Below are 27,188 nucleotides of genomic sequence, written 5' to 3'. Positions count from 1 at the left end.
CTGTAAGTTCTGCTAGAAATGCAGGTCTGGTGCAGGAATAGTTAAAAAAACTGGAGAACCTTTTTTGTTTTTTTTAATCAAACTCAAGCCATTGGTAGTTAAATCAGGAGGTGGTCAGAAACAGGCAGCCTTGAGTTGGGTGGAGGCTCTGTTCTTGAATTTTGATTATGGGCTGTTGGGTTGTGGTTGCCGCTGAGTCCTGGGGTCAGCAGATCTACTGAGGATGTGAGACGCTGCTGCCAGCCGCCAGTTTCCACATGCGTGTTCTTCTGGGCTGGTGAAGCTTCATTATGTTTATAGGGGCTTTGAGATGGGGGTTGTGAGGCTCAAACAGGGACCCAGACCCAGTGAAGTGACCTGGTGGGCTTGGTGACCTCCCCCACCAGCTTCTCAGGCAGTTAAAACCTGAGTCGCTTCCTTTGGAGGCTGCAGAAATTCCCAGCTCCCAGGGGCCTGTCTGCCCTTCCTGTGGCTTGGCCAACGGGCCAGAAATAGTGTAACCTTTGCTCTGGACGGCAAATGGAAACTTCCAGCTGCCGCTGTTGCCCCCGCCAATGACAAGGCTGCTCGTGCTGGTGTGGCAGTTGGTCAGAGGGTGGGGATAAAATTAAGTCAGTGGGAATTTTCCTAAATACGAGACATGCTCATGACCGTTCCTTCTGGAGTAGAAAGTGGAGTTTCTGTTCTACGAATGGGACGATGAAGCTTCAGGGAGGGTTAAGTAACTTGCCCATGGTCACACAGCTCACCTGAGTCAGGCTTCACACCCAGGCCTTTCCGACTCTAGACTTGGAATATTTTTTAAACATAGCAGTTGCCTTTTTATTTTGAATAAGGTTGGCACAAAGACACACCAAAAAGGGCCTGTAATCTCCCATCCTGGATAGCTTCTGTTATCAAAGATAACAAAGCGGAATACCGCAGATGCTTACAAGGTTAAAAATGCAAATGCCAGACAGGTTCAGAATGAAACATAAAGCCTTTCCTTTCTCCCCACTTTCTCTTGCAACCAGTTTCTTTGGATTTCCCCAGAGTTTGCACGTGTGCTCAGTGGCTCAGTCGAGTCCGACTCTGCTGCCAGGCTCCTCTCTCCATGGGATTCTTCAGGCAAGAATACTGGAGTGGCTTGCCATTTCCTCCTCCAGGGGATCTTCCCGACTCAGGGACTGAGCCCACATCTCCTGCATTGGCAGGTGGATTCTTTACCCCTGAGCCACCAAGGAAGCCCATCCCCCAAATTTAGATGATGCCCCTGTACCATCACCCAGCCTCCAGAGGAAACCAGCTTTGGAGAGGGAGGGGCAAGCCTCTTTTATTTCCATTATCCTTAAATGGGATTACGCCTTACCTGTGGTTCTGTTCACACCTTTCCTGTCGTCCTGTGTGAGTTGCACGTGGTTTTCTCTGCTTGCAAGGCTCTTTCTGCCCCTCGCCTCATCTCCCCGCCAGTTCACTGGTCTCTTCTCTTCCAGCCTTCTTTGCCTTGATTCCTCCTTCCTGGAGACAAGGTCTCATGGTCCCGGATAGCCATGGCTGCACGTGGACCACGGCCTTGCCCTGCTTGTGTGGACCCATGTGCCCCCTCCTTGGCAGCCCCAGGGTGGGTGCTGTCTGCAGGGGGATGGAGGCAGCTGACGTCACAGGTGGGGGTCGTTGCCCTGAGACTGCCGTGTGCCTGGTGGGGCTGGACAGGCCTGTGAATGGCAGGACGAGGGTGCAGCTGAAGCAAGCAGGCCACTGCGCTGGTGACTCAGGGCCCACAGGTCAGCCAGCTGAACTTCCCCTGAGGGTTTCTATGTGCCCAAGAACCTTGTTTGCTGGTCCTGAGGGCCGGCTGCCGATGAGGGCCAGGGGAACGCACTGCTCCCTCTCGCTGTGAGATCTGGGTGCGTTTTCTTCCGGACTCCGGGCCTCCTTGTTCCCATCCACCCACACGGTGAGGGGTGGACCGGCTGGGTCTGGGGGCCTCACCAGCTCCAGGAACATGCGCCATCCTCAGGCTCCACGGGGGTCCCCTCCCCACTGCGATCCCCCCTCTTCACGTGAGGATTCTGATTGTGTCTTGGCAGCAGGCCCTGCAGGACAAGGGGTGCGAGAGCAAGAGTCAGGGGACGAAAGAAGAGAAGCCCCTGAAGAGGCAGGCGCCGGCCCCCAGGAGGGACCGGGAGGCCCAGGAAGCTGGTGGCGCCATGAATGTAGAGAAAACAGGTAAAGGAAGTCTGCCCACCCGCCTGGCACAGCCCTGGCTAACACTGGTGCTGGAGGGGAGGCTCTTGTCCCCAGACATTGTCCTCCTTGCCTGGAGTGGCCACCTTGACATGGAACTCAGAGACCCCAGCCTGCCCATCCCGACTCCAGGGACGCCCTCTTCCTGGTGCCGCTGGGTGCCAGCTGGTGATAAGCAGCTTTGGCCAGCACATGCTGGGGTTGAGTTTCCCTGCTTTTTCGTCTTTTCCCCAGTGCCTGTCAAAAGCAGGGCGAGGGTGGCAGCCGCGAAGACGCCACTGCCTGCAGAGAGAGGCCTGACCCCCTCCACTTATGTATCTGTGGGTCCTTCAGGGACCCAGAGGCCCTAGGACGGGGATTCACTCTGCTGTGTCGAGGCTGGGAAAGAGGAGCTGGTGGCTCCAGTCTTTTCTGGCGAGGCTGACAGTTCTGGAGATTCTGTGGGCCCCCTTTGTGGAGTTCCCCACCAGGAACCCAGAGCCCAGCAGCTGCTGGGGAAGGGCATTCTCAAGAAGCCCAAGGGGAAGGGCATTCTCAAGAAGCCCGAGGGGAAGGCCAAGAGTGAGTGGGGAAAGGAGCTGGCCTTTCTCTTGTTTGCTGCCTCCTGTCACCAGAGATTGATTTGTGTCTGAACTTGCAAGGCGAAAGGAGCCACCCCCTTCTCTGAGGTTGATCCAAGGCCTCCTTCACCTGTCTGGGCCCGGCACTCATTTGGGGCCAGGTGTTGGGGCTGGCCAGGCTGTGGAAGAGGGGCCATTGTCCAGCCAGTCCAGAGGTCTGACTCTTGTTTGTGGGTCCGGGGCTGAGCTTCCCCGATCCTGGGTGCCCTTGAGGGGCAGTGTCCAGGCAGGGTCTCAGAGAAAGAAACTGTCTTCTGAGAATGTGGATGGACAGCTGACCTACTAGGATGGTGCAGTGGTCCCTCAGCCCCCTTTTAAGTTACCTTTTAATCACATCTCTCCCTCCTCTGCTGTTCTCTGTTAGCTTTCTCAAGATCTTTTCCTCCCCAGTAAATGCTCTCCAGGCCCCTTGCGGCTCCCCTGGCACGTGGGCACCATGCCAAGGTTAGGATGAAGCCCCCCGGCTGTGGGCTGAGGGTGAGATGAGCCGTGTTCCAGCAAGAAGGGCTATTCCAGACCTGTTGGGCAACACACCCGCGCACCCCTCATGGGTTCCAGGTGCCTGCCCAAGGTTGCCTCTTTGGACAAGGACCATGGTCCCTGTTTCATAAGGGAAGCCTCAGTGGGATCCTCCCACCTGGCTCTGAAGTGGCAGTGCCAGCTCTTGGACCTAGAGTTGACAGCGTTTCCTGCCACCCCACGGCAGTCTGCAGAGAGCACAGGGCCGTGCTGGTCACATGCTGCCTATGGCAGCTCCGGGTGCTGGCCTGGAAGCATCCATCTGACCTCGTGCTGTCTAGAACAGACAGCAGAAGCCTGGCCAGCTGTGTGTGACATGCATGCTGTGTCACATGCAGGCCGCATGGCCAGAGCCCCCTGGCCAACCAGCATTGGCCCCCGTTCCGGCTCTCCAGAAGGCCTTGAGTCAGAGCCAACCCTTGGGGTTGGGAGGAAGGGAAAGGGAGTCTGTGTGTGTAGGGCCTGCTCCTTCGAGAGTGGATGTCCACCCCTCCTGGGCCCAGTGCTGAGTTGTCCCGTCCAGCCTGGAACCAGTGCCATCTGTGCCCCACGTTCCTGCTTAGTCCAAGAGCCAGGCTGCTGTTTCAGCTTCTCTGCTGTCTCATTGAACACACCTGTCACCTTCCCCCGGGCTGTGTGACTTCAGGTGCAGATGGCTTAATTTCTGGAGTCTGGGGTCCCCCCTCTCCCCGCCGTCCTGCCCACACAGGGCTGCAGCTTCTGGGACCTCGTGCTGGGGAGCCCGGATGCCCTGGTGCTCCGCGAGCATGGAGGCTTGCAGCAACTCTTCACGCCTCACTCTTGGACACTTCATCCTGCCTCACAGACTTTGGCCAGGACCCGGATTAGGCTGCCCAAGGCGGGAGGCAGACCCATGCCCTTCCAGTCTCTCCTCTGTCCACTGCCCCACCCCCTTGCCAGCTCCCCACCTGCAGAGACGGTGGTCCTTCTAGGTGCCATCAAAGCAGGCTGTGACGGGCATGCCAGGCCCCAGTAGCAGGTCCCAGGCCTTGATTCCGTGGCTCTGTCCTTCTGTCCATCTGTCTGTGTCTCTTCTGCTGGTGACAGGATGGTGGAAGCTGGAGACCCCCCGCCCACCCCAGTATTTATCCCTCGCTCTTGCCTGTGTGGTCCCTGTACTCAGCCCCACAGGAGTGTGCCTGGGAGCGTGCTTGGTGACGTCCCTGCTTGTGTGCTGCCGCATTTGTCCCTGTGTCCTGGTGTGTCCGTCCCTGCGCACGCACACCTCTGCCTGCTCTCTCTCTCTGAGCGGTGATCACTCCCTGCGGAGGGCAGGGGCCAGGCTGGCGAGCCCTCACCTCTCTTCTCTACTCTGGAGAAGGTTTGGGGTGTAAAGAAATCACTTTCCACCAAGGATAGTGTTTTCCGGGGAGATAACAGCGGTTGCCAAAGGCGCGTCTTTCTCAACTGCAGGTCCCTGCAGGCTGGCCATGGAGAGGATATTGCCCGTCAAACCCAGAACACAGGCTTTGGGGGAGTAATGAGTGGAAGTTGCTTTCCTGACTCCTGGTCCAGGCAGTTCTACCCACCAGAAGCTTCCCACTAAAGTGGCTTCCTCCAAGGCAGGCCCTGGAGGTCCCCCCACTAACACACCAGCACCCGCTAACTCCTGCTGCTGCCCCAGCCCTTGCCCAGCTTCTTTGTCTCCTCTGCTTGCATCCGCTCCCCATCCTTGTGGTCCATCCTGCCATGACAGGCTCCCTCTCCTCAACCAGGCTGGGGCCTCTGCTGCCCCGCTGATCGGCCGCTACTTTGCTCATAGGTGGGCGGCCCTTTGGCAGCGGGAGGTGCTCGAGCCTGTCGGGGTCGCCCGGTGCCGCCCCCGTGGTACATAGGATGGTGGAGGCCATGTCCCAGCTACGGGAGGAGAAAGCCCAGCTGCAGGAGGAGCTGGTGGCCCTGCGGGAGAGGCTGGCTGTCCGCGACAGTGAGCAGCAAGCCACGTCCACGCAGCTGCAGAACCAGGTATCTGGGGAGGGTGGGACGGGCTGAGGCCACTGCCCACTGTGGAACAAGTCGGAAGACGTCGCCCAGGGTACCTGGGACCCTCCAGGCCACCCGCATAATGGACAGATGGGGTCTCCTCCCCTGGCTTGGGAACACACAGAGGCCTGGGCCTCCCGTCCTGATCCTCCATGTGCCATTCCTCGTGGTTACCAGGGGGCCAGATCCCCCTCTCCATGAGTGACAGGCAGCATGTGTAGACGTGGGCGGAGCAGGAAGGCACAGGGATGTTCCTGCTCTGAGGCTGGTGCTGAGTCCACTCCATCTTCCGAGGTGCCCTGGCTTGGGCAGCCCACATGGACCAAACTCATTGCAGAGGTCGCCCCATGGAAAACTGGCAGGAGAAGAGAGGCTGGGGTGTGTACCAGGGAGAGAAGGGAGCTCCCAAACCTCTGGGAGCCAGAGAAAGCAAAGGTTCATGCTGGCCAGTGTTATCTCCTGCATTAGCTAGCCAGAAGGCTGCTGGGGACGCCACTGGCCCTTTGGGCTGACCCCTGGTCTTCCCCTGAGTGCCTGGCTAATTCACTCCTTCCCACCATCAAGTGGGCCCCGAGGCCCCTTTCCTGGGGCTCAACTCCCAACTCTAATACTCAGTGTCTCTCAGGCCTGAGTCTGACATTTCTCACTTCCCCAAGGTCCTCAGCCCTGTCTGCACACCATCTCCGTGATGGAGCCTGTGCCTGCGCTCCTGGGCCTGGCTCTCTGTAGAACGCCCTGCCTTCAGGTGGAGCAGCTTCTTTCTCTGTGATTGCCAAGCCTGTAGATCTTCTGTTCCTCATTACCGGATGCCGTGACTTGTTCTCAGTTCCGGGGGCAGCAGATTATTTCCATGCACTTTTATTTATTTTTGTGTTTTGGGCTGTGCTGTCTTTGTTGCTGCACGTGGGCTTTCTCTAGTTGTGGCCAATGGGGCGTGTTCTTCGTTGTGTGCAGGCTTCTCATCGTGGTGGCTTCTCTCATGGTGGAGCACAGGCTCTAGGTGCGCTGAGGTTCAGTAGTTGTGGCCCACAGGCTTAGTTACCCTGCGGCAGACTCTGCGGCATGTGGGATCTTTCCCAGGCCAGGGATCGAACCCATGTCCCCTGCATTGGCAGGTGGATTCTTACCCACCGCGCCACCAGGGAAGTCCTCACGCACTTCTCAGATGCAGCGTTTTTCCAGCTTACACGTGTGTCCTCAGGCTCTCTCTGTCCTGACCACCCATCCTTTGCTGAGTTGGGTGGGCCTCCCTGGGGCCTCCCTGGTGCCCAGTCTGTCTGTCTCCTTGTATATTGTCCCCACTGTTTGCTGCCCCTAGGCTGGTCTGCCCCACTCATGGGAGCTCTTCACGGCAGGTGTAACACACCAACTTTGTATCACTGTTGCCTCCTGCCTTCCTGCCTCAGATGGCTGCTGGGTGCCTGGTCTGTACAGGCACCCAGCTGAGCAGTGGGGGTGCCCAGGTGGAAAAGGCATGCCCTGGCCTGTGGCGGCTGCAGTCTAAGGGAGGACAGACATTTGTCACTTGCATTTATGTAAAGTTGGGAGAGTAACAAAGTCTCTGCTGGCGGGCGCACACAGAGGGCATGAGGGCTCTTACCAGATGCCTTTGTCAGGGAGATCAGGACCTGTGGCAGGGAGAGCTTCTTCTTCCCCGACTTCCTTTGGTTTAGTTTGTCTGGGCACTTCACTTTTGAAACAAGTTTTGTTTTTTGAAGAAGTTTACTGAGATAGAATTCACATTCCATAGAACTCCTCCGTTTAAGGTATACAATGTATGGTCTTAAGTATATTAAGGTGATGATGCAGCCATCACCACTGTCTAGTTTCAGAACATTTTTGTTACCCTTCAAAGACTTATTAAATCACTCCTCATGTCCCCTTCCCCCCAACCCCTAGCAACCACTGCCCAGCTTTCTGGGTTTTTAAAAAATCTTTGGCCTCACCGCATGGCATGTGGGATCTTAGTTCTCTGACCAGGGATCAAACTTGTGTCCCCTGCATTGGCAACATGGAGTCTTAACCACTGGACCGCCAGAGAAGTCCTGTGCCCTGCTTTCTGTTTATATGGATTGATCTTTTCTGAACATTTCATATAAATGAAATAATATGTGGCCTATGGTGACTTTAAACAAACGTTTGCATGCGTGCATGCTAAGTCTTTTATGTCGTGTCTGATTCTTTGTGACCCCCATGGACTATAACCCATCAGACTCCTCTGTCCTTGGGATTCTCCAGGCAAGAATAGTGGAATGGGTTGCCGTGCTCTTCTCCAGGAGATCTTCCCAACCCAGGGATCGAACCCACATCTCCTGTGGCTCCTGCATTGCAAGCAGATTCGTTACCACTGAGCCACCAGGGAAGCCCCTAAATGAATGTTTAAGAAACTTTTTTTTCCCTTTAATTAGCAAAACTGACTTACTTTTTAGACAGGAAGTTGAGGGTCAAGCATCTCGGCCTTTTTGGTGTCTTTGAGCCGCAGCTCTCCAGGCAGTCCTGACCCCTTCCCTTATCCCAACCCCCACTCCTCTGGAAGATCTGGAGAATTCAGAATCGTTCCTGGTCTTGGCTCATGTTTTGTTCCCGCAAGCTCTTATCTGAAAAAGTATCTCAGGAGATGCACCTGAAGGTTCAGGTCTCTGAACCACTCTTGGAAGGGTCTGACCCTGTGGAGCTGAAGGCCTGGAGCCCCATCCATGTCCTGACTTTGGCACTACTCATCAGCTGTGTGACCTTGGGCTAGTTAATTACTGCTCTGCACCTCGGTTTCCTCATCTGTAAAATGGACATAACAACAGTATCTGGTTTGATGACCAGTGTTATTGGTGTCACCACCATCACCACCCTCATCGTTACTGGGAGGAGTGTTGGATTTGGAATCATGTGTGCAGGCCTTGTGTACTGGCTGTGTAGCTGTAGTAAGCCACTTCCTGTCTGAGCCTTCATTTACCCATCTCTAAACTGGGTCTAATAGATGTTGCTTCATGGTTACTGAGGAGCTCAGTTATGAGATTGGACAGAGACGTGGATCACAAACTGTAAACTGCTGTGCCTTCTCAGGTGTCATGTCTGAGCTCTGGTTTCCTGTCAGCCTCACTGGTTTGTCACAGATTGACTTTCTTGGTGTTTCTATATGTTGCTTCTCTAAGAAAAGCCCACCATGGGGTACCCTCCACCTCCTTCTCAGGATGCCTCCTGGTTCCCATTCTTGTTCAGACTTGTCTTTGAACTCAACTGGCTTTGCCGTGTTGCTCTTCCTGAAAAGCCACGTGGTTAAGACTGAGGGCTCTGCAGGGCTCCAATTCTAGTGCCAGCACTTAATAGTCAAGTGACCTTGAGCAAGATTAACCAAGGCTTAATCTCTTGGGACCTCAGTTTCTCCTCCTGTAAAATGGAGATAATGATAGTACATACCTCAGAGGATTGAGGGGCTCAAAGTAAAGATCTAATCAAGAAATCATTGCCAAATCTGATGTCATGAAGCTTTCTCCTTGTTTTCTTTTAAGAATTTTATATATAGTTTTAGCTTTTGTGTTTAGATCTTTGATCTATTTTGAGTTAATTTTTGTATATGGTGTTAGTAAGTGTCCAACTTCATTCTTTTGCATGTGGATATCATTTTCCCAGCACTACTTGTTGAAGAGACTATCCTTTCCTCATTAGAAATTTTAACACCCTTGTCAAGAATCAGTTGACCAGATACATGAGGGTTTATTTCTAGGCTCTCTATCCTACTCTATTGGTCTATATATCTGTCTTTATGCCAATTCCACACTTTTTGGTTTACTGGAGCTTTGTTGTAAGTTTTGAAATCAAAGAATGTGGGACCTCCAACTTTATTCTTCAAAATTGTTTTAGCTATTTGGAATCTTCTGAGGTTTCATATGAATTTTGGGATGGACTTTTCTATTTCTGCAAAAAAAATGTCATTGGGATTTAAATAGAGATTGCATTGAATCTATAGATTGCTCTGGGTAGTGTTGACGTGTTAGCAATATTGTTTCCAAACTATGAATGCAGGATGTGTTTCCATCACCATTATCATCTTTAATTTCTTCCAGCAACGTTTTATAGTTTTTAGTGAACAAGGTTTTGCCTCCATCGTTGCTTTATTTCTACATATTTTATTCTTTCTGATGCTATTATAAATGAAATTGTTTTCTTAATTTCCTTTTTGTATTGTCCAGTATTAGTGCATAGAAACACAACTGATTTTTAATGTGTTGTATCCTGCAACTTGGCTGAATTTATTAGTTCCAGTTGGCCTGATTTGTTAAATGCTCAAGTTAGTTGCCACCATTTAAATCTTAGTTAAGTTCGTATAAAAACCTCAGCTTCCTTTTTTTGGTAATAAAATAGTGGAAGATGTGGCACTTCTGGGCTGACATTCCCACATAGTACCCACTGCCTGGAGCCCACTAGCCACTCCTGCCTGTGGTGGAAGGGAGCATCCTTCAGTGAGCCCCACCTTTGCTGCCCCATGCCCTGCCTTACGGCTCACTCACTCAGGCATTCAACACTCTTTCTATATGTGTTTACTGAGCACCTACTGTATACCAGGTGCCATTCTAGGCACTGGGAGTACAGCGCTGACACAATAGACAAATATCTCTGCCTATCTGAACGTTCATTCCATTAATAGAACTCATTACGGTGCTAGGCCCTGTCCTAAGCACTTTGCATATGTTATCTCTGGTAATCTTACCTAATCCTCCAGACCTCCTCGGTAAGGTAGCCTCACTCTACAGCCAAGGATATGGAGAGAGGCATGGTGGACTTGAGACATGTCCAAGGTTGTCCGGCATGTTAGGGCAATGTCTGTATTAGAAAGCTGGGCAAGTCCAGCCTGAGAGTCCATGATCCCAGTGACCCTTGGTGCAGAGAACTCACATGTGAAAACCCAGCAGTAGAGGCAGGGTGGGTGGACGTAGCCAGACAGGCCTGGTCATTGGTCACATATGTGGGCAGCCAGGAGTCAGGTCTCCTGGAATGGGGAGTGTGTTGGGGGCAAGACAGTGTGCTTCCTGGGGCTGCCCCTCGGGCCTCTGGACTGTGTTTCCTTGGGGCTGTCTGGATCCCAGGCCCTCTCATTTTCCCAGCACAGGAATCCCTTGGTCTCGCCACTGGGACAGCCCTCCATTCCTCCGAAGACAGCTGATGATGGAGGGCCAGGCTTGGTGGGAGGTCGAGGGTAGGTAATCAGTAGGTTGTCTGCATTGAGAGGAGCAGACACTGGGAAAACGCAGACCAGCTCGGGCAGCCCCACCCTCTGCTGAGCCTGCTTCTGCTGGGAGATGTAACTATGGGTTGGCGTCAGGTCAGCAGACGGCCCCATGTCCCAGGTCTCCCCCGAGGCTGCCCTGCACCAGGCCAGTGACTCAGTTTCTCTGGATGACGAGGAGACTGAGCTCAGGGAGTGTGTGTATGTTAAGTCGCTTCAGTCGTGTTCAACTCTTTGCGACCCATGGACTGTATTTCCTCTGGGATTCTCCAGGCAAGAATACTGGAATGGGTTGCCATACCCTCCTCCAGGGGATCTTCCCAACCCAGGGATTGAACCTGTGTCTTTTATGTCTCCTGCACTGGCAGGCAGGTTCTTTACCACTGGGGAAGCCCCAGGGAGAGTGTTGCACAAACTCAGCCTGGTCCCTTCTCAGCCCTGGGGTTGACCGCGTGCTGTCCTGGGGGTCGTCACGGCAGCCTGTTAGGAGCCTGCTTGCCCCTCTGGCTGACTCTTTGAACCCTCTTTGTGTACAGATGCAGATAGGGTTGCTGATTCAGAGCTGTGCTGGGTGGGCGAAGCGGGTGCCTGTGGGGCCCCCTTCCACAGGAAGCTCTGCCCTCTGGTCAGGTTCACCCTCAGCTCCCCGTCTCTGCTCTGCGCCTGCCTCTTGTCTCTGTCTCCATTGCCCACTGTTTTCCCTGACTCTGAGGGACTCACCCGTTCCCCCTCCCAGGCTGGGAGAAAGCTGCCATCTTCCCCTCAGCGCCCCCTGAAGCTGAGCCCTCTGTGTGGAGGGCAGGAGTTCCGTGCCTGGGCAGCGCGTGTTCTTCATTCCCAGGCCCCTAATGGAGCTGGCCAGCTGGGGTGCAGTCACTGCACGCCATGGGGTGGTTTGTGCCTGACCAGCCATCCTGCGGTGTCGGTGTGTCCCCCACTGCCCGAGACAAGCCGGGAGAGGATGAGGGTCTGACATCTCTGACAAGAGGGGTCTTTTACAGCCTCTTCCTCATGCCCCACCTCACCCCTAGCCTGGGCCCCCAGGGAAGCCTCTGCCTTTTGGGGGTACCCCTCTGAAATTCCAGACAGAGGGTTGGCGCTCCTAGAGTTCCAATTGTGATGTAAGAAGAGAATAGGAACTGGGCTGCAGGCAGGTGGCAGGTAAGCATCCTGACAACCGCCCCCTCAGGTAAACACTGGAAACCCCCACTTTCATTGCATTGGATCTGAGTGCCAGTGGCGTTGGGGACACATGAGGTCTGAGCACCCCTAGCCTGGTGCCAAGGAAGCAGTCTGTTGGGGCACCGACTCTGTGCAAGTGGATCTTACTGGGTGATTTCTGAGGAAGGGGAGGGAGGTGGGGGACCCCAACCTTTCAAAACGAGGTGGACTCCACCTGTTTCAGGGTGGGAGGAGTGCAAGAGAAATATATATTCTTTGAGACTTAAAAATTACTCCAAAGCATTAAATGTTTGTCAAGCATAATCCTGCTATCCAGCACCCTCTACTTTTTTGTATTGCAAATGCAATTTTGTTTTTGGATTTTTCTTTGACTTAATACATTGAGGAGCCATTCCCTACATTATTTAAAATTCATGATAAGCATATAAGCAACAGTGACACAGTAGTGTATGAGTGCATTTACCGTGACCCACCTAAGCAATCCCCTAATGCTGGGCATTCAGGTTATTGCCAGTTTCATGGCTAAAGAATGATAGGCTGCTTTATTCAAACTCCCCTCTAGGGCAAAGGGACTGATCGCTCTGTGTGTCAGGCTAACAGAAGTGGGCGCTGGAGGGAGCAGAGAAGTGGCATAGGCTTTGCTGCCTGCCTTGGTCCATGTCCAGTGCACTGCTGGGAAGCAGTGTGCTGGTGGAGCAGGTGACAGAGGTGACCTTCTCGGGTGCCCTCCCTTAAGCCACCTGCTTGCCCGGTAGCAGGCTTTGGGCAGCCAGGTTGGTCCTCCCAACCCCTCTCTGGGTCTTGTGTCTTGTACTCCACCTCCTTAACTATGAGTGAGCAGCTCGCTGCTTTCACTGGTCTTTTCCTTGGAGGTGGGGTCACGCCTGTTTCCCAGTTCCTCCCGCAACCCACTCAGGGAGGCAGAGACCAACTTGGGGTTCAGCTGCTTTCTCCAGCCCCAGGAGATGGTTGGTTCTGAGCTTGTGCTCAACCGATTGTTGATACATCTCAGCCGTATGTAGTGGGGAGATTTAATATGCACAACCTGAAAATCCCAGTGTCTGGCCTCGCTTGAAAGGTCAGAAGTTTGGCAACACCGGGCCTGTGTCCCAACACCGGGCCTGTGTCCCCACCCCACACCGCACTCCCACCTTCTTCAGCTGGATCTTGGGCGTCTAGTCCTGCACTGCTTTTCACCTGCTTGCCTGGCTCGTGGACCCTGTAGGCAGTAGGCTTTGTCTCCTGGTGTTTAGTAATAGCCAGCCCAAGGCTTTGTGGCCTGCTTGTGTAAACTACACCTCCTTATCTCCGTGGAGGAAGCCTGACTCTCTCACGGTACCTTTCCCAAGGTTCCCTGTGGTCGTCACAGAATGTTCTACAGGGAATCCCTAAACATGCTCTGATGAATGCTGGTGCCAAAGTCCTCATCTGCATTTTGGGTCATTTCCGAGGGGAGAGTTCCTGGGGGCAGGCTGATGTGGAACCAGGGTCTAGGCCTGCGGGGAGAGCAGGGAGCCCCCCTGGAATCCTGCTCTCTGGGGGCTGGTTTCTCCTCCTTGGGCTCTGGCTGAACCAGGTTACCCTCGCCTCCTGATGGAGTGCACACCCCACGGCTCTCTGGCAAGGCAGACTGGAAGCTGGGACGCAGATCCTAAAGGTGTGCTGGTCAGTGGCAGGCTGGTGTCTCCACAGACAGACTCCCCAGGAACCACTCAAAGTGGAAAATTCTAGGGGCCGGACAAGGACCAATCCACATTTTGTAGTACCTGGAGTTTATACAATTTGGAGGCCTTTTAAGAACAAAAAGATATAAAGTTACAAATACAAAAGTAGGTACAGGCCTGGCCAGGGGTCTGGGCAAGGCAGATGTCTTGAGGGTCAGCCCCTTGAGTCCCCTGTCGAGCTGCCCCTGGAGTAGGCCCAGGGGTCACCTCTCTGCGTTCACTCCCTGGACTCCTGAGAGCCCGGGCTGGCCGGTCCTGTGATGGGAGAGTGTGCTGAGAGCTGTCAGGACCAGGCCAGGCGCACTGCACCTGGAGTTCAGGTGTGGTCTGATGTATGAACACAGGGAGGGCTGGGGCCATGGGGTCGGGCGAGAGGCCTGGGAGTGAGGAACCAGGCTTACCACCCCTGGCTTTGTGCTGGCAGGTGGAACACCTGAAGGAGAAGCTCATAAGCCAGGCCCAGGAAGTGAGCCGCCTTCGATCTGAGCTGGTGAGCGCAACAATGCCATCCTAACGGGGCTGAGGGGAGGGGAGAAGCTTCCAGGGTACTTATCACCATGAGCTGGTGTGACCCATAACGGGAAGAAGGTTAATTCTTGTTTGCTGATGTAAAGCAGGAGTGTGATCTCTGTGTATATAAATATGACTTTCCTTGTTACTTTCACACTCAGGAAAATAGAATGAGAGGGCTGGGGTGCAGCCAGGAGCTGTTCCTATCTCACTACCCTCCTCCATCTCTTCTCTCCTCTGCCCTCATCTTTGTCTTTGTCTTCTCTGGAGCCCCTTCTCTCTTCCTCCGTCCATCACCGGCCTTTCTTTCTCTTTTCTCCTTCTCTCTTCCTCCCCATCGTGGCCCTCTGCCCACCCCACCCCGTACTGTCTCTGCCTCCCTGCTGCCCTGTCCTTCCCCCCACCTGCCGTGGCCACATGCCCCCCCCTCCTCGACTCTGGCTCTCTGCAGGGAGGCACCGACTTGGAGAAGCACCGGGACCTGCTGATGGTGGAGAATGAGCGACTGAGGCAAGAGATGCGGCGCTGCGAGGCGGAGCTGCAGGAGCTGAGGGCCAAGCCGGCGGCCCCTTGCACGGGCTGTGAGCACAGCCAGGTAGGCCCAGGACCAGTGTGGTTGGGGGACAGGGGCCTTGATTCCCAGCAGTCACCCCAGCTCCTCACGCTGACTCTTGCCCGCTGGTCTCACACTTGACCCGTCCCCACCTCCCATGCCTCTGTGGCTGTCCGTCTGCAGGAGAGCACCCAGCTCCGCGACAGGCTGTCCCAGCTACAGCTGGAGGTGGCAGAGAACAAAGGCCTGCTGTCAGAGCTGAACCTGGAGGTGCAGCAGAAGACCGACCGGCTGGCCGAGGTGGAGCTGCGGCTCAAAGACTGCCTGGCCGAGAAGGCGCAGGAGGAAGAGAGGCTCAGCCGGCGCCTGCGAGACAGCCACGAGACCATCGCCAGCCTGCGCGCCCAGTCGCCGCCCACCAAGGTGAGCCGGGGCTGGGTGGCTGCCTGCTGTATGCACCTGGGCTGTGCCTTGGCACTGGTCTCTGGAGCCCAGGATGGGCCAGACATAGAACAGGCTTGTCTTGGTGAATAAGTAGGTGCAAGGGGTTGAAGGAATCCTTCCAGGTCTGCACTCAGCCTGGCCCCTTCCCCTTCCTGCTGTCCAGGGTCAGGCCATGTAGGCATCCAGCAACCGAGGCTTGGGGCACCTGCTGTGAGCCAGGCATGGATGCGATGCTTCACTATGTTCTGCTCTCGTCTTTGCCCTCCTTGTCTGTTCTGTGCCCAGTCTTGGGCCACAGCCAGGCTCCTCTTGGGCTCGTGAAAATGAGAAGATTCCAGGAGGCCCCTGCACCATTCTGGAAAGCCAAGACCTCAGGGCTCCTCTAGTTTTTTTCTGCGGGCTGTTACTGGGATGCTCCTGAGGGTCCCCTCAGGGTCCCGGGGTGAGGGCAAGGCACTCACACACCTCTGTGTGCCCGTCCATCTGCCCCCGCTCACAGTATGTCATCAAGACAGTGGAGGTAGAGTCATCCAAGACCAAGCAAGCCCTCAGTGAGTCGCAGGCCCGGAACCAGCACCTGCAGGAGCAGGTGGCCATGCAGAGGCAGGTGCTGAAGGAGATGGAGCAGCAGCTGCAGAGCTCGCACCAGCTGACTGCACAGCTCCGGGCGCAGGTGCGTGGGTCATCGCGTGGCTGTTGGGGTGGCATGACGCTGGGGTCGCCCTGTGGCACAGTGCAGAGGCTGAGCACTTGGGGTTCCACAGACACGTGTTCCAGTCCCCCTATCCCTGCTGGCCGTTGTGACCAAGGGCAAGTTTCTGCTCATATGTAAAATGGTCTGATCGCAGAACCCAGCTCCCGGTGGGGCTTGACCTCATTGCAAGATTGACTCAGGGCCTGGCACACACGCTCTTGGAAGGGTACCCTGGTCCGTATGATAACTGACAAGAAATCCTCTCCCTTGCTTCCCAGGGCCTGTGGGACCCTGGATGGTGCTGGGTTGATGCTGGGAAGTAGCTGCACGGAGCTGGCAGCCCTTTCGGGGAGAGAGATGGCCATCCTATCTTTTGCTTGTGCATGTGTGTGTGTGAGGGGTGGGGCATCTTGCCTTCCCATGGGGCGTTCCACTGAGCTCCTGACCCTGGCTTCAGATTGCCATGTACGAGTCGGAGCTGGAGAGGGCCCACGGGCAGATGCTGGAAGAGATGCAGTCCCTGGAGGAGGACAAGAACCGGGCCATCGAGGAGGCCTTCGCCAGAGCCCAGGTGGAGATGAAGGCAGTACACGAGAACCTGGCAGGTAAGCCAGCCGGCTGAGCCCTAGCCTGCTCCCCACACCACGGCCCTTCACCCCGTCCGCCTCTCACCCCTTTGCGTCCCCACAGGCGTCCGGACCAACCTGCTGACGCTGCAGCCAGCGCTTCGGACCCTGACCAATGACTACAATGGGCTCAAGCGTCAGGTGCGCGGCTTCCCGCTGCTGCTACAGGAGGCCCTCAAGAGCGTCAAGGCCGAGGTGAGTGCAGGCCCTGGGTGGCGGGGCTGGGAGAGGCTCTGGAGCCCCTGGGTGGACACAGCATCCCCCACCACGCCCTTCCCAAACTCAGACAAACCCCCAGACGGCAGCTCCCTTCCCTACCACACACATGGCTGTCCTCAGACCATTGGAAAACCAGTTTGATTCAGGGGTAGGTATTTGGATATTTGTCTTGTTATGAGTCTGTAAAGCAAACATGTCACATATATCTTTATATCCCATATGGGCTACGCATATCTTTATATTTCAAACATGCTACACATATCTTTACATCTGTTAGGTTTAATTTTTTCAAGCTGTACTTGTGCAGTATGAGAATAACCAACGTCTCTAAAGTGCCTCCTACATGCCGAGCCTTTTATAGCCATCAGCTCCTTGAGTCTGTGTGACAGCTCTGCAGGACAGACATATATTTGGGGAATCAAAAATAGTTCTTCTCCTTTAATAAAAAAAATCATGTCAATAATACATGGACATGTTGCAAGTACACACTTCACAGATGGGCTTCGGATGAAAAGGAAAGGCCTCTCTCTGCCACCCAGCCTGCTCCCCGAAAGAAACCTCTCCCAGCATGTCCTCTAAAGGGTATCCTGAGCACACTGAAAACTGTTGACACGCATGTGCATGTACACGCACTTCCCTTTGTCCCAACAAAGGGGAACAGGTGTGAGTGTGGCCTGCATCTTGTTTCTTTTCCCTATGAATGGAACTTGAAAGCTTTATCACTAGCTCCTATGAATTCCCTTTTTACAGATGAGGAAATTGAGGCTTGAAGACATTGAGCCAATTGCCTCTGGTCTCCCAGCTCCTCAGAGTAGAGCTGAGATTTGGGTCCAACTGAATCCTGTGGAGTGAGGGCCGAGTCCCAGCTCTTTGCTCATCAGCAGGGCAACCTTGAGATTGGCTTAGCTTCTTTGGGGCTCAGTTTCTTGCTCTGTAAAATGGGTCTGGTCGCAGTACCTACCCAGAGGGTTACTGGGAAAATCTGACGTGTGACAGCTCAGCTCCGGTGCCCAGTCCAGGGCAGGCAGCGATGAGCAGGCTGTCAGTGGCGGGTGGGGGCCAGCAGCTGGGCATGTGAGGTGGGTGGAACTGCCCCCCTGATGGCACTGCCCTTCCCCCACCAGATTGGCCAGGCCATCGAGGAGGTCAACAGCAACAACCAGGAGCTGCTGCGCAAGTACCGCCGGGAGCTGCAGCTGCGTAAAAAGTGCCACAATGAGCTTGTGCGGCTGAAAGGTGACTGCCGGCTGGGTTGGGGGGTGCCCAGCAGAGGGGGCCCTGACCTGCTTCGGGGGTGCTCCTGCCCTTCCCTTTGGCCTCCAGTGCCAGTCCTTGGACCTGTGCCCTGTCATTTTGAGGCACTGTTGTGACCCCCTCTTTGTAAATAAGGGTACAGAGGCACAGAAATGTCACAGGGAATTTGCTCAGAACTGCACGGCGAGTAAACAAACGGTCCACCTTGGATCCGTCCAACTCTGAAGCCTTTCCTAGTACCCATGGTAGCCTACCAGGTGTTGGAGGAGCAGGGCATTGAAGTACTGGGTGGTGGGTGGCTAGAATGTCATTCTGATGTAGGGCTTGGTTCAAGCTTGAGAGAGCACCCGTTCACTGCCCAGTGGTCCAGAGAGCACCTGCCCTGTGCCACATGCTCTTCCAGACACTGGGGATATGTCTGTGGACCCCACAGAACCCGTCCTTGCCCTTATGGTGCTCCCTTCAGTGGCGGTGGGGGGTAGCAGATGGTGATCATTAATCACCCTGAGAACCGCATCAGTGCCCCTTTACCTGGGCTGAGGAGGGGTTCTCTGAGCTCCTAAATATCTGACAGTTGAGGGTGCTGAGGGGGCTTCTTGAAGGAGGTGGAACCAGGGCTGAGACCTGGACTGTGAGCTGGAGTGGCCAGGTGAAGGGAGGTGGGGCCGTGCTAGACGTGATGGGGAGCTTTCTCTTCATTCTCTTCATTCAAGCCTCTGGGATCCCCTCTAAGGGCTTGAAGCAAGGCAGGTGGCGTGATCGAATCTGTGCCCCAGTCAACCCCTGGGCTGCCTTGTTGCCTGTGCCCATCTTCTGCCTGGTCCCGTCAGCCCATCTGATTCCCAGACTCTGTCCTGGCATTCACAGTGCCCTTCTAGAATGAGAGAGCAAGCTCCTTGGCTTAGTGGGACCCAAGCCCCTCACTGTGTGTGTGAGGAAACTGAAGTCTAGTTGTGTGATGAGGTGTCCATTTTGGTATCCCACTCAAACTGGGTGCAAGGTGCAAAGTCTCCCCTCTGAAAACTGACCTTTCCTCTATGTCCCCAAGGTGAGGCTGCCACCCTCAGTTGGTTTGCTTAGCAAAAAATGTATTGACACATGAATTCATAGTATAGTGTGAATGACTAAGAACAGCTTTGTGGGCCACCTTGCCCTTGGGGGCCTTACTAAGAAGGTAGGGATCTCTTGAGCCACTGGCCTGCTCCAGACACCAGTGGACACCATTGTGGAGGTAGTCTGGTCTTGACCAGGCCTGTACCCATCTCTCCTGCCCCATCAAATTTAGGGAACATCCGGGTGATTGCCCGTGTCCGGCCAGTCACCAAAGAGGACGGGGAAGGACCTGAGGCGACCAATGCTGTGACCTTTGATCCCGACGACGACTCCATCATTCACTTGCTGCACAAAGGAAAGCCTGTCTCCTTCGAGCTGGACAAGGTCTTCTCCTCACAGGCCTCACAGCAGGACGTGAGTGTGGCCCCTGCTGGGAGAGGGACTGAGAGACACACCTCACAAGGGGGAGAGATGGGTGAGGGCTGGACGAAAATAAACGTAAAGGAGGGGAGACAGGATGGAGAAGCCTAGGGCTACAAGATCCCTCTCTTTACCACTGGAGGAGGAAAGAAGGTGGGAAGGCAAAACAACCCCCGTGGCTCCGCCCATCACAGCCACACCCACTCTTGGGCCCATCCTACTCAGGTGATCCCTCCTATCCTTATAGCCACACCCACCCTCATAGCCCCTCCCACCCACATGGGCCCCGCCCACAATCAACCACACCCACTCTCAGCCCCTCCTACTCACATGGCCCCGCACACCCACTGGACCTTGGCTTGTCTGGAGGCAGGCCTCTCCAGCCAGGAGCACCACCTTTATCAGCCCCACGGGCCTTTCTAGGGACTCCCATGCTGCTCACGCAGACCTCAGGGAGGAGCCTGCAGCCTGTGTGAGCCAGGCTGGTCTTCCCTCATCTCTGCCAGGGCCAACCTGAGAGGCCTCTTTTGCTTGTGCCCAGGCTAGGCTTTATCTTTGCCCCCATCCTTTGTCGCTGGCTGGCAGGCAAGCCAGTGGAGGTGCCAGGCACATGCTGCCTCTCCCTTGAGAGGGGGAAAAGCTGGGGGAGGGCTCCTGATCTCCTGGCTCAGGCTGCCCCTTCCTCATGTGCCAGTGGGCAGTAATTACTACCCTGACTTCCTTTCAGTCTTTTGGCAATGAGGTTGCCCACTGACGCCTAGTGTAAATGACTCATTAGTCACAAATTCCTCCGCAGTGAGCTGGTTGCCCATGATAACATGTGCCATATTGTTGCTGAAGGAGGGGAGTGGTCAGGAGGTGGCTGGGGTTGGGGGTGGCTAGCAGCCTTGGCAGCTCCACATCCTCCATCCTACGTCTTCTCTGCAGGTGTTCCAGGAAGTGCAGGCCCTCATCACCTCCTGCATTGATGGCTTCAATGTCTGCATCTTTGCCTACGGCCAGACGGGTGCTGGCAAGACATACACAATGGAGGTGGGTACCCACTGGATGGAGCAGGGGTTCAGAGTGAAGACTGCCCCCTTGCTGCCATTGATGGGGGTGCCCCTCATTGGTCTCGAGGTTCTATGTGGGGCTTGCTTTGCCTCACTTGGGCTTCACAGCCTTAGAGCCGAGCCCATAATTATTTGTGTTAACCCTAAGGCACCAGGCCTAAAGAGGGGGTGCCCTGCCCAAGCACACCTGCATGGTCCCAGTAGGTACGGAGGAGGGGAAGGTGTGCTGACAACAACCTCTGGCCCCAGAGGGGTCTCGGCCTGGGCTAAGAGTCCAGGGCAGATTGGTGTGACGAATCTCAGGATTGCCCTCATTTCAACCACACACATGTATTGGGCTCCTGTTGTATGGCTGCTCACGCTGGGCCCTGGGGGTGTCGAGATGAATGAAGGGGAACCTCGACCCTCAAGGAGATCCTTGGGCAGCGGGAGAGACTGGCCAATGGAGGCTGTCGTGGGGTGCCCAGCTCTTACCTGCAGCTTGCAGGGCCTCATCTCCCCACCTGGAGCACCCTCCCCCGACCCCACACCCACCTCCACGGGCTGTGGCCTGGAATAGGGGCATTGAGAGGAGGAATTCTGACTGTAGACAAAAATGGAAAGCTGGTCCCAGGGTGTGTCTTTGGTTTGTGTCTTTTGTTATTTCCCTGGCTCTTGAGGGTTGCTACGGGATTCTCCAGGTAGAGGAGGAGGAGAGGTGACCTGGTGTCCCAACAAGGGCCGTGAGAGGGCCCTGCTGGCCCAGGCTGTTAGACACCCTTTGGGAAGGCTCCCGTGGTGGGCCTTTCTTCCCCAATCTGGACCTTCTTTTCCCTCAAGAAGGCATTGATTAGACTGTTTAGTGAGAGGCAGGCCAAAAGAAGATGGGAAGGGGGAGGGGGTGGTTGGAGGGAGTGTGTGCAACACCCTTAGGCTCCCAACTCTTTCTGGGTGCCCAGAGTTGAGGTGACACCAGGGGCACCCATCCTCCAACTCATCCAGGCTGAGGCTCCACGTGGATCAAGTACCCAGCCTGGGGCTCAGCTGTGACCAGAGTGCCTGTCCTATGGAGCTGGCCCACCCATGGGGAGATGGCAGTGCCCACAGCAAGTCACCATGTGTCCTTCGGTCAGGTGCTAGAGAGGAAAATTCAGCCAGGAACGAGGAACCAACAGTGAGGGAGGGATCCGGCGTTTGAAGGGAAAGGAAGCTTCCCTGAGGAGGGGACATTGGTACAGACACCGAAGCCAGTCACAGGACTGTGGGGCAGAGGGGACAGCGGGGCAGAGGCCACGGGGCTGGAGGGTGTGGGGAGGATACTGAGGCCCCAGTGGCAGAAGCGGAAGTGGGGGTGGAAGGTGCCACCCAAAGGGAGGCCCAGGTGAGGACTCGAGACTTGTTTCTAGAAAGGCCAGCCAGCCCATCCGGCCCCAGTTCACTCGCCAGCTCTCCCGCAGAACCTGGCTCACGGCCCACTTGACATTGAGCCCCGACTCTAGGCAGCAGCAGGGAAGTCACACATTCCCAGTGGCTCCTCCCAGGGGGCCCAGCAGGGCCAGGTGGTGTCCATCAGCAGCCCCTGTGTGCAGGCCCCAGGCCAAGTCCCACCTGGTGCTCTGCTTTAAGTCTCAGGCCCAATCTTGGCAGGGTGGGTGAGAAAACAGGCCCAAGGAGGTGAAGCGGCTTGTAGCTGGTGGAGGGTGTTTAGAGGGCAGGCCGGCATGTGACAGCTTAAGTCGGGGAGGCCGGCCTGGGAAGGGTAGCCAGAGCAGGTGGGGAGCATCCGCACAGGTCAGCCTTTGTGGGGAGAGGGGAGAGGCCTGGCTCACTGGGGCCTTGATTTTACCCCCAGGGGACCCCTGAGAACCCAGGCATCAACCAGCGGGCCCTGCGGCTGCTCTTCTCTGAGGTGCAGGAGAAAGCATCTGACTGGGAATACACCATCACCGTCAGTGCCGCGGAGATCTACAATGAGGCCCTCAGGTGAGGGGCCCTCAGGTGAAGGGCTCTCAGGTGGGCGTCTCAGGTGGGAGTGGAATGTTGTGACGAGGCCCAGAGAATCCACTGGTTCCAGGCCCCTCCCCTGCACTAGCAGGCGGGGCGGAGGGCCCACTGAGCCCACCTGGGACAGGCAGACCAAGGCCCTCCTTTCCCTCTGGAAGTGCCCTCACCCCACCTGCAGGCTGCACTGGGTGGTGAAAAGAGAGTGGGGTCTTGGGGAACCCTGCCTCCAGGGGTTCAGTGCAGCATGGGGGCTGGAGTTACCACCACCCCAGGACTTGTGGGGAACATTCCTGCCTCTGCCCTTCAGCAAACTGAGTGCCTGAGAGGAGCTGGGGCTGGGGAGGGAGAGGGGCTGAGCCCCTTGGTGTCCAGGAAGGCATCGTGAAGTGTGATGGTTGGGAGAACATTCCAGGCTGGGGGCGGGTGCAAGTGTAAGCAGAAGGCAGACTGGGAGGAGGGCGTGACCGTCCTTCCTGCCCTCAGGGACCTGCTGGGACAGGAGCCCCAGGAGAAACTGGAAATCCGGCTGTGTCCAGACGGCAGCGGGCAGCTATATGTGCCGGGGCTGACCGAGTTCCAGGTGCAGAGCGTGGAGGACATCAACAAGGTGAGGAGCTGGGCGGGCCAAGGCTGGGAGGCTTCCGCCCACAGCAGAGCGGCTCCGCCTGAAGGGATAGAGCTCCGATGCGGGCCCTGCTGGCTCCGCAGGCCTCTGGGAGCCTGTTTCCTCCCGCGGAGGAGGTAGCGGGTGACGCCCCTTCATAGGGGTGCTCCAGGACTGGGGGATTCCGAAGACCCCACTCCAAAGCCGATGCGTCGGCCTTCCCGCCTCCAGGTGTTCGAGTTCGGCCACACCAACCGCACCACGGAGTTCACCAACCTGAACGAGCACAGCTCGCGCTCGCACGCCCTGCTCATCGTGACGGTGCGCGGCGTGGACTGCAGCACCGGCCTCCGCACCACGGGTGAGCCAGGACCCCCAGCGCCCGGCCCGAGCACCCCCATCCCAGCCTCTCCCGGGGCGGCCCTGACCTGCCCGCGGCCTCCCCCCCCCGCAGGGAAGCTGAACCTGGTGGACCTGGCCGGCTCGGAGCGCGTGGGCAAGTCGGGGGCGGAGGGCAGCCGCCTGCGGGAGGCGCAGCACATCAACAAGTCGCTGTCGGCCCTGGGCGATGTCATCGCCGCCCTGCGCTCCCGGCAGGGCCACGTGCCCTTCCGCAACTCCAAGCTCACCTACCTGCTGCAGGACTCGCTCAGCGGGGACAGCAAGACCCTCATGGTGGTGCAGGTGAGGGCCTCAGGTGGGCCGGACAGGGTGGCCATCAGCGTGTACGGACTTGGCCAGTTCCAAGAACAGGGGTTCCCACCCCCTTCCTTCCCCTGCAGCCCGGGTATCCCGCAGGCTGTGCAGAGAAAAGCCTCTTGTCTTCAGCAGCTTCAGAGTCAGTGGCATATCCCCCCCCACCCCCCCATAGTCTTCCCAACAGACCTGGCCACAGTCACTCTTTGCTTGCAGCTTCCTCCACTTAAGGGCTTCCCTGGCGGCTGAGAGGTTAACGCGTCTGTCCGCAATGCGGGAGACCTGGGTTCGATCCCTGGGTTGGGAAGATCCCCTGGAGAAGGAAATGGCAACCCACTCCAGTATTCTTGCCTGGAGAATCCCATGGACGGAGGAGCCTGGTGGGCTACAGTCCACCGGGTGGCAAAGAGTCGGACACGACTGAGTGACTTCACTTTCACTTTCCTCCACTTAAGCCAGCTTGGTGAAGTTGCCCGCACAGCTCCCCTCCCTCTCATCTTCTCCAGGGAGCCTTCTAGAATCCCCTGGTGGTGAGCTCCCTCTGATGCCCCTTCCAGTTCTGTGAGGACAGCCGGGCAGCCAGGTGGAGAGTGAGCTCTCGTGTGTCCCCTAGGTGTCCCCTGTGGAGAAGAACACCAGTGAGACGCTCTACTCCCTCAAGTTTGCTGAGAGGGTGCGCTCTGTGGAGCTGGGCCCCGGATCCCGCAGGACAGAGCTTGGGTCATGGTCCAGCCAGGAGCACCTAGAGGTACAGGGACCCCCGCTGGTGCTGGGTCAAAGACTTCTGGTCATGGGCAGGAGGGAGGATGTGGCGGGGAGGACAGCCTGGAGTGGGGAAGAGGGGGATATATCAGAGGGGGTGGAGTCAGCACTTGAACCCAAACCCAGTAGTCTCTTCAGTCCAGGCGTTTTTGTTGACCTCAGAGGTACCTAGGGGTCATCAGCTGGTTGGAGGTGGGGCAGGGAGGTGCAGGCTGGCACACAGATGCTCAGTAGTAACTAGTTTACTTCTTTATTAATTCCCACCTTCTTCCCATGGTTATTGTATCATCGTCACGTCCATTTTGCAGATGAGAAAACATTTTTGGGTGGCTGGGGAGGGGAAACACATGGGTGGCGGGGGACCCGCCCACCTGCCCTTCTCTGCCCACAGTGGGAGTCAGCTTGCCAGACGCCACAGCCCTCAGCACGAGCCCATTCGGCCCCTGGCTCTGGGACCACTAGCCGCCCAGGCTCTATCAGGAGGAAGCTGCAGCCCTCAGGTGAGTCTTCAGGGAGTGAGCCAGGGTGGGGAGCCTCCCCCATAGGCTGATCACAGCCACTGGGCTGCCCTTATCAGAGTGGGCTTTAAATTTATAAAACTTCTCCAGACCAGTTTCACAACCTTCCTTGGCCCTGGGAGGTAGTCAGGGCAGACAGTGCTGGGTCCATTTTATTGATGGGAAACTGAAGGCTCCATGGAGACGGAGTGTCAGGAGGGGAAGCCAGCCCTCTGGACTCCTAGCTAGACCGCTGATGTGAGGCCCAGGATGCAATTCTCTGAGGCTGGGTTCATGAAAGACATGGCCTCCCAAGTAGGCCGTGGATGGGTGATTAGAATCCGGGGCACCAGCCCCCAGCTTGGCCCACTCACAGCAGGGCCTGCGAAGTGTTTGAGTCTAAAGGGGGTGTGGGCAGCAGAGTCCTGGGGGGTGGGTCCCAGCCCAAGGCAAGCCTACCAGTGAGACACCTGTTGCTTTGATTTCAGCCTGACGGCTGGGGCTGCAGAGTCTCCAGGTGAGTGTGGGGGCCAGCAGCCCAGGGCTGCCCGCCCACCCGCCTGCCTGGCTGCCTCGGGTTGCAGGGCTGTGCTGGGAAGTTGGCTGGGTCTGGGGCTCGCTGCCTGCTGTCTGTGTGCTTCTGCCCAGCTGCCTCCTGCTCTAGGACAGAGGCTGACAGTCTGGGTGCTGACAAAACCTACCTCCTCCCATAGGGAAGTCCAGGCCATTGCCTGTATGATGGATGTGCCCACCCTGCCGGACCAGGGACCAGCAACTGGGTCTCCGTGCATGGCTGCCCCGCCCCTGCTGCAGTGTCTGGAGCCTGCAAAGCAGAGGCCAGAGTGGAGGCGCCTCTTTGACCCCGTCTCCCCTTAAGAGATGAGAAACATGTTCAGAAGGAAACCATGTCTCTTGGCTGTGGCTCTGGGTGCAAGTGGCACAAGCTGGAAGGGCAGGCCCAGGTCATCAGTGTGCGCCCTTGTGGGGAGGGCAAGTGTGTTGTGTGGGAGGGTGGGCCCTCGCCTGGGCTGGCCCAACCCTTCCCAGCCCGCAGAGCCCCTCCAGAAGGCACAGGAACTGTGGGAGCTGGGCGGTTGGTGGCCAGCCCTGTCCTGCTCTTCTCTGGGGGTAGAGCATCTCGCCAGGCGTGTATATAGTGTTCCTACGTGTACACAGGAGGCCTGCTCCTGCCGCAGGTCGGGCTTTATTTATGGCCGGCAGGAGGCCAGTGGGTGGGGATCTTGCTGCTCCCCTCTTCTGCCTGGCACCAGGCTGTCTCCCTGCTCACTAGCCTCTTGACATTTTCCTCCCTCTGAAATCCTATTTAAGAACTTTTGGAAGCTTAGCCATTTTTACTTATTAAAATAACCTTTTTACACAAGCACTGTCTGGAAGAGTTGGTCTTGTGAGTCCCTGATCAGACACAGGGAGCAGGGTGTTGGCATGTTGTGGGTGGTTCCCCATTGCTGGCTTGTCACCCAAGTCAGGATCCAGTGTCCTCCCCTCCATCCTCACCATGACTGACCCATACGAGTACTGGCACCTTCACCTAATAAACGGGAAACTCAAGCTCTCCAAAGTCTTGCCAAAAACCTAGCCACAGTGGTCCCTACTCCACTGCCTGCCCTCTGCCTTGGCCTTGCCCCCTTAGGTGAATGGCCATAGGTCAGTGCCACCCCCCTCCTCCCTCTGCCTACAGCTCCCAACCATTGGTGCCATGCCCACCAGGCTCCCCACCATGGAAGTGGTGCTGGTCTGCACCTGGTCCCAGCCTTGGCGAAACATGTGCAGGGCTCTGTGGGGTCCTCGCACCAAATGAGCTGAAGCTGCCTCAGGAGGAGAAGCAGGGTGACCTCTGGGTCAGGGGAGCTGTTCTGGCCAGCCAGCACTGGGGGCTCCTGCAGGGAGGGGCAACTGTTCAGAGCATGGGGTAGCTGCCTTTCCAGTCCCATCCTGGAGGCCTCTGGGGGTCGGGGGAGGGTGGTGAGCTCTGGATCAGCCACTGCATTAAGTGGCCCCACTGCAAGGCTGGGGTCCCAGCCCCCTGCAGGGTACAGCTGCTGACTGGCCTCAGAGGCATCCACTGGACAGATGGGAGTGTGGCTGAAACAGACGGGCTGGGCTGGAGAGCCTGAGCCCACCCCTCACCGGTTTCGTGGGGAGTTGCTGTGGCCGCCTTCCCCCAGAATAAGTCTGAACTTACCCCTTCCCACAGGCCCATCACTCTGCTGCCCCCTGCTGGCCACCCAGTGTAGCGCACCACCTCTGGGTCTTGGGAGAAGGAGCGGTCTCCTCTCTGAAGAAGCCATCAGGGGCCCAGGAGAG

General features: G+C 56.5%; 1 protein-coding gene across 5 annotated transcripts in view; it reads left to right on the top strand.

Moving 5' to 3' along the window:
- Positions 1 to 26,210, top strand: part of KIFC3 (kinesin family member C3) — a 34,876-nt gene extending 8,666 nt beyond the window's left edge. For 3 of the 5 annotated variants that reach the window (XM_052655856.1, XM_052655859.1, XM_052655858.1), the window contains 18 exons: positions 2,070 to 2,208; positions 5,149 to 5,351; positions 13,921 to 13,986; positions 14,458 to 14,601; positions 14,743 to 14,982; positions 15,503 to 15,676; positions 16,155 to 16,302; positions 16,388 to 16,518; positions 17,667 to 17,778; positions 19,082 to 19,263; positions 20,197 to 20,301; positions 22,153 to 22,283; positions 22,788 to 22,911; positions 23,140 to 23,269; positions 23,363 to 23,592; positions 24,218 to 24,352; positions 24,758 to 24,866; positions 25,577 to 26,210. In XM_052655856.1, the coding sequence (XP_052511816.1) occupies positions 2,070 to 2,208; positions 5,149 to 5,351; positions 13,921 to 13,986; positions 14,458 to 14,601; positions 14,743 to 14,982; positions 15,503 to 15,676; positions 16,155 to 16,302; positions 16,388 to 16,518; positions 17,667 to 17,778; positions 19,082 to 19,263; positions 20,197 to 20,301; positions 22,153 to 22,283; positions 22,788 to 22,911; positions 23,140 to 23,269; positions 23,363 to 23,592; positions 24,218 to 24,352; positions 24,758 to 24,866; positions 25,577 to 25,602 (2,529 nt within the window). In that variant the 3' untranslated portion in view covers positions 25,603 to 26,210. Of the gene's footprint in view, positions 1 to 2,069; positions 2,209 to 5,148; positions 5,352 to 13,920; positions 13,987 to 14,457; positions 14,602 to 14,742; positions 14,983 to 15,502; positions 15,677 to 16,154; positions 16,303 to 16,387; positions 16,519 to 17,666; positions 17,779 to 19,081; positions 19,264 to 20,196; positions 20,302 to 22,152; positions 22,284 to 22,787; positions 22,912 to 23,139; positions 23,270 to 23,362; positions 23,593 to 24,217; positions 24,353 to 24,757; positions 24,867 to 25,351; positions 25,381 to 25,576 lie in introns of all 5 variants that reach the window. The other 2 variants (XM_052655857.1, XM_052655860.1) reach the window with 2 other exon arrangements.
- Positions 26,211 to 27,188: the final 978 nt, after the last annotated feature.

The sequence above is a fragment of the Budorcas taxicolor genome, chromosome 18, assembly GCF_023091745.1.
Source record: "Budorcas taxicolor isolate Tak-1 chromosome 18, Takin1.1, whole genome shotgun sequence".
NCBI lineage: Eukaryota > Metazoa > Chordata > Mammalia > Artiodactyla > Bovidae > Budorcas > Budorcas taxicolor.
This window is presented reverse-complemented; position numbering and strand designations above follow the sequence as displayed.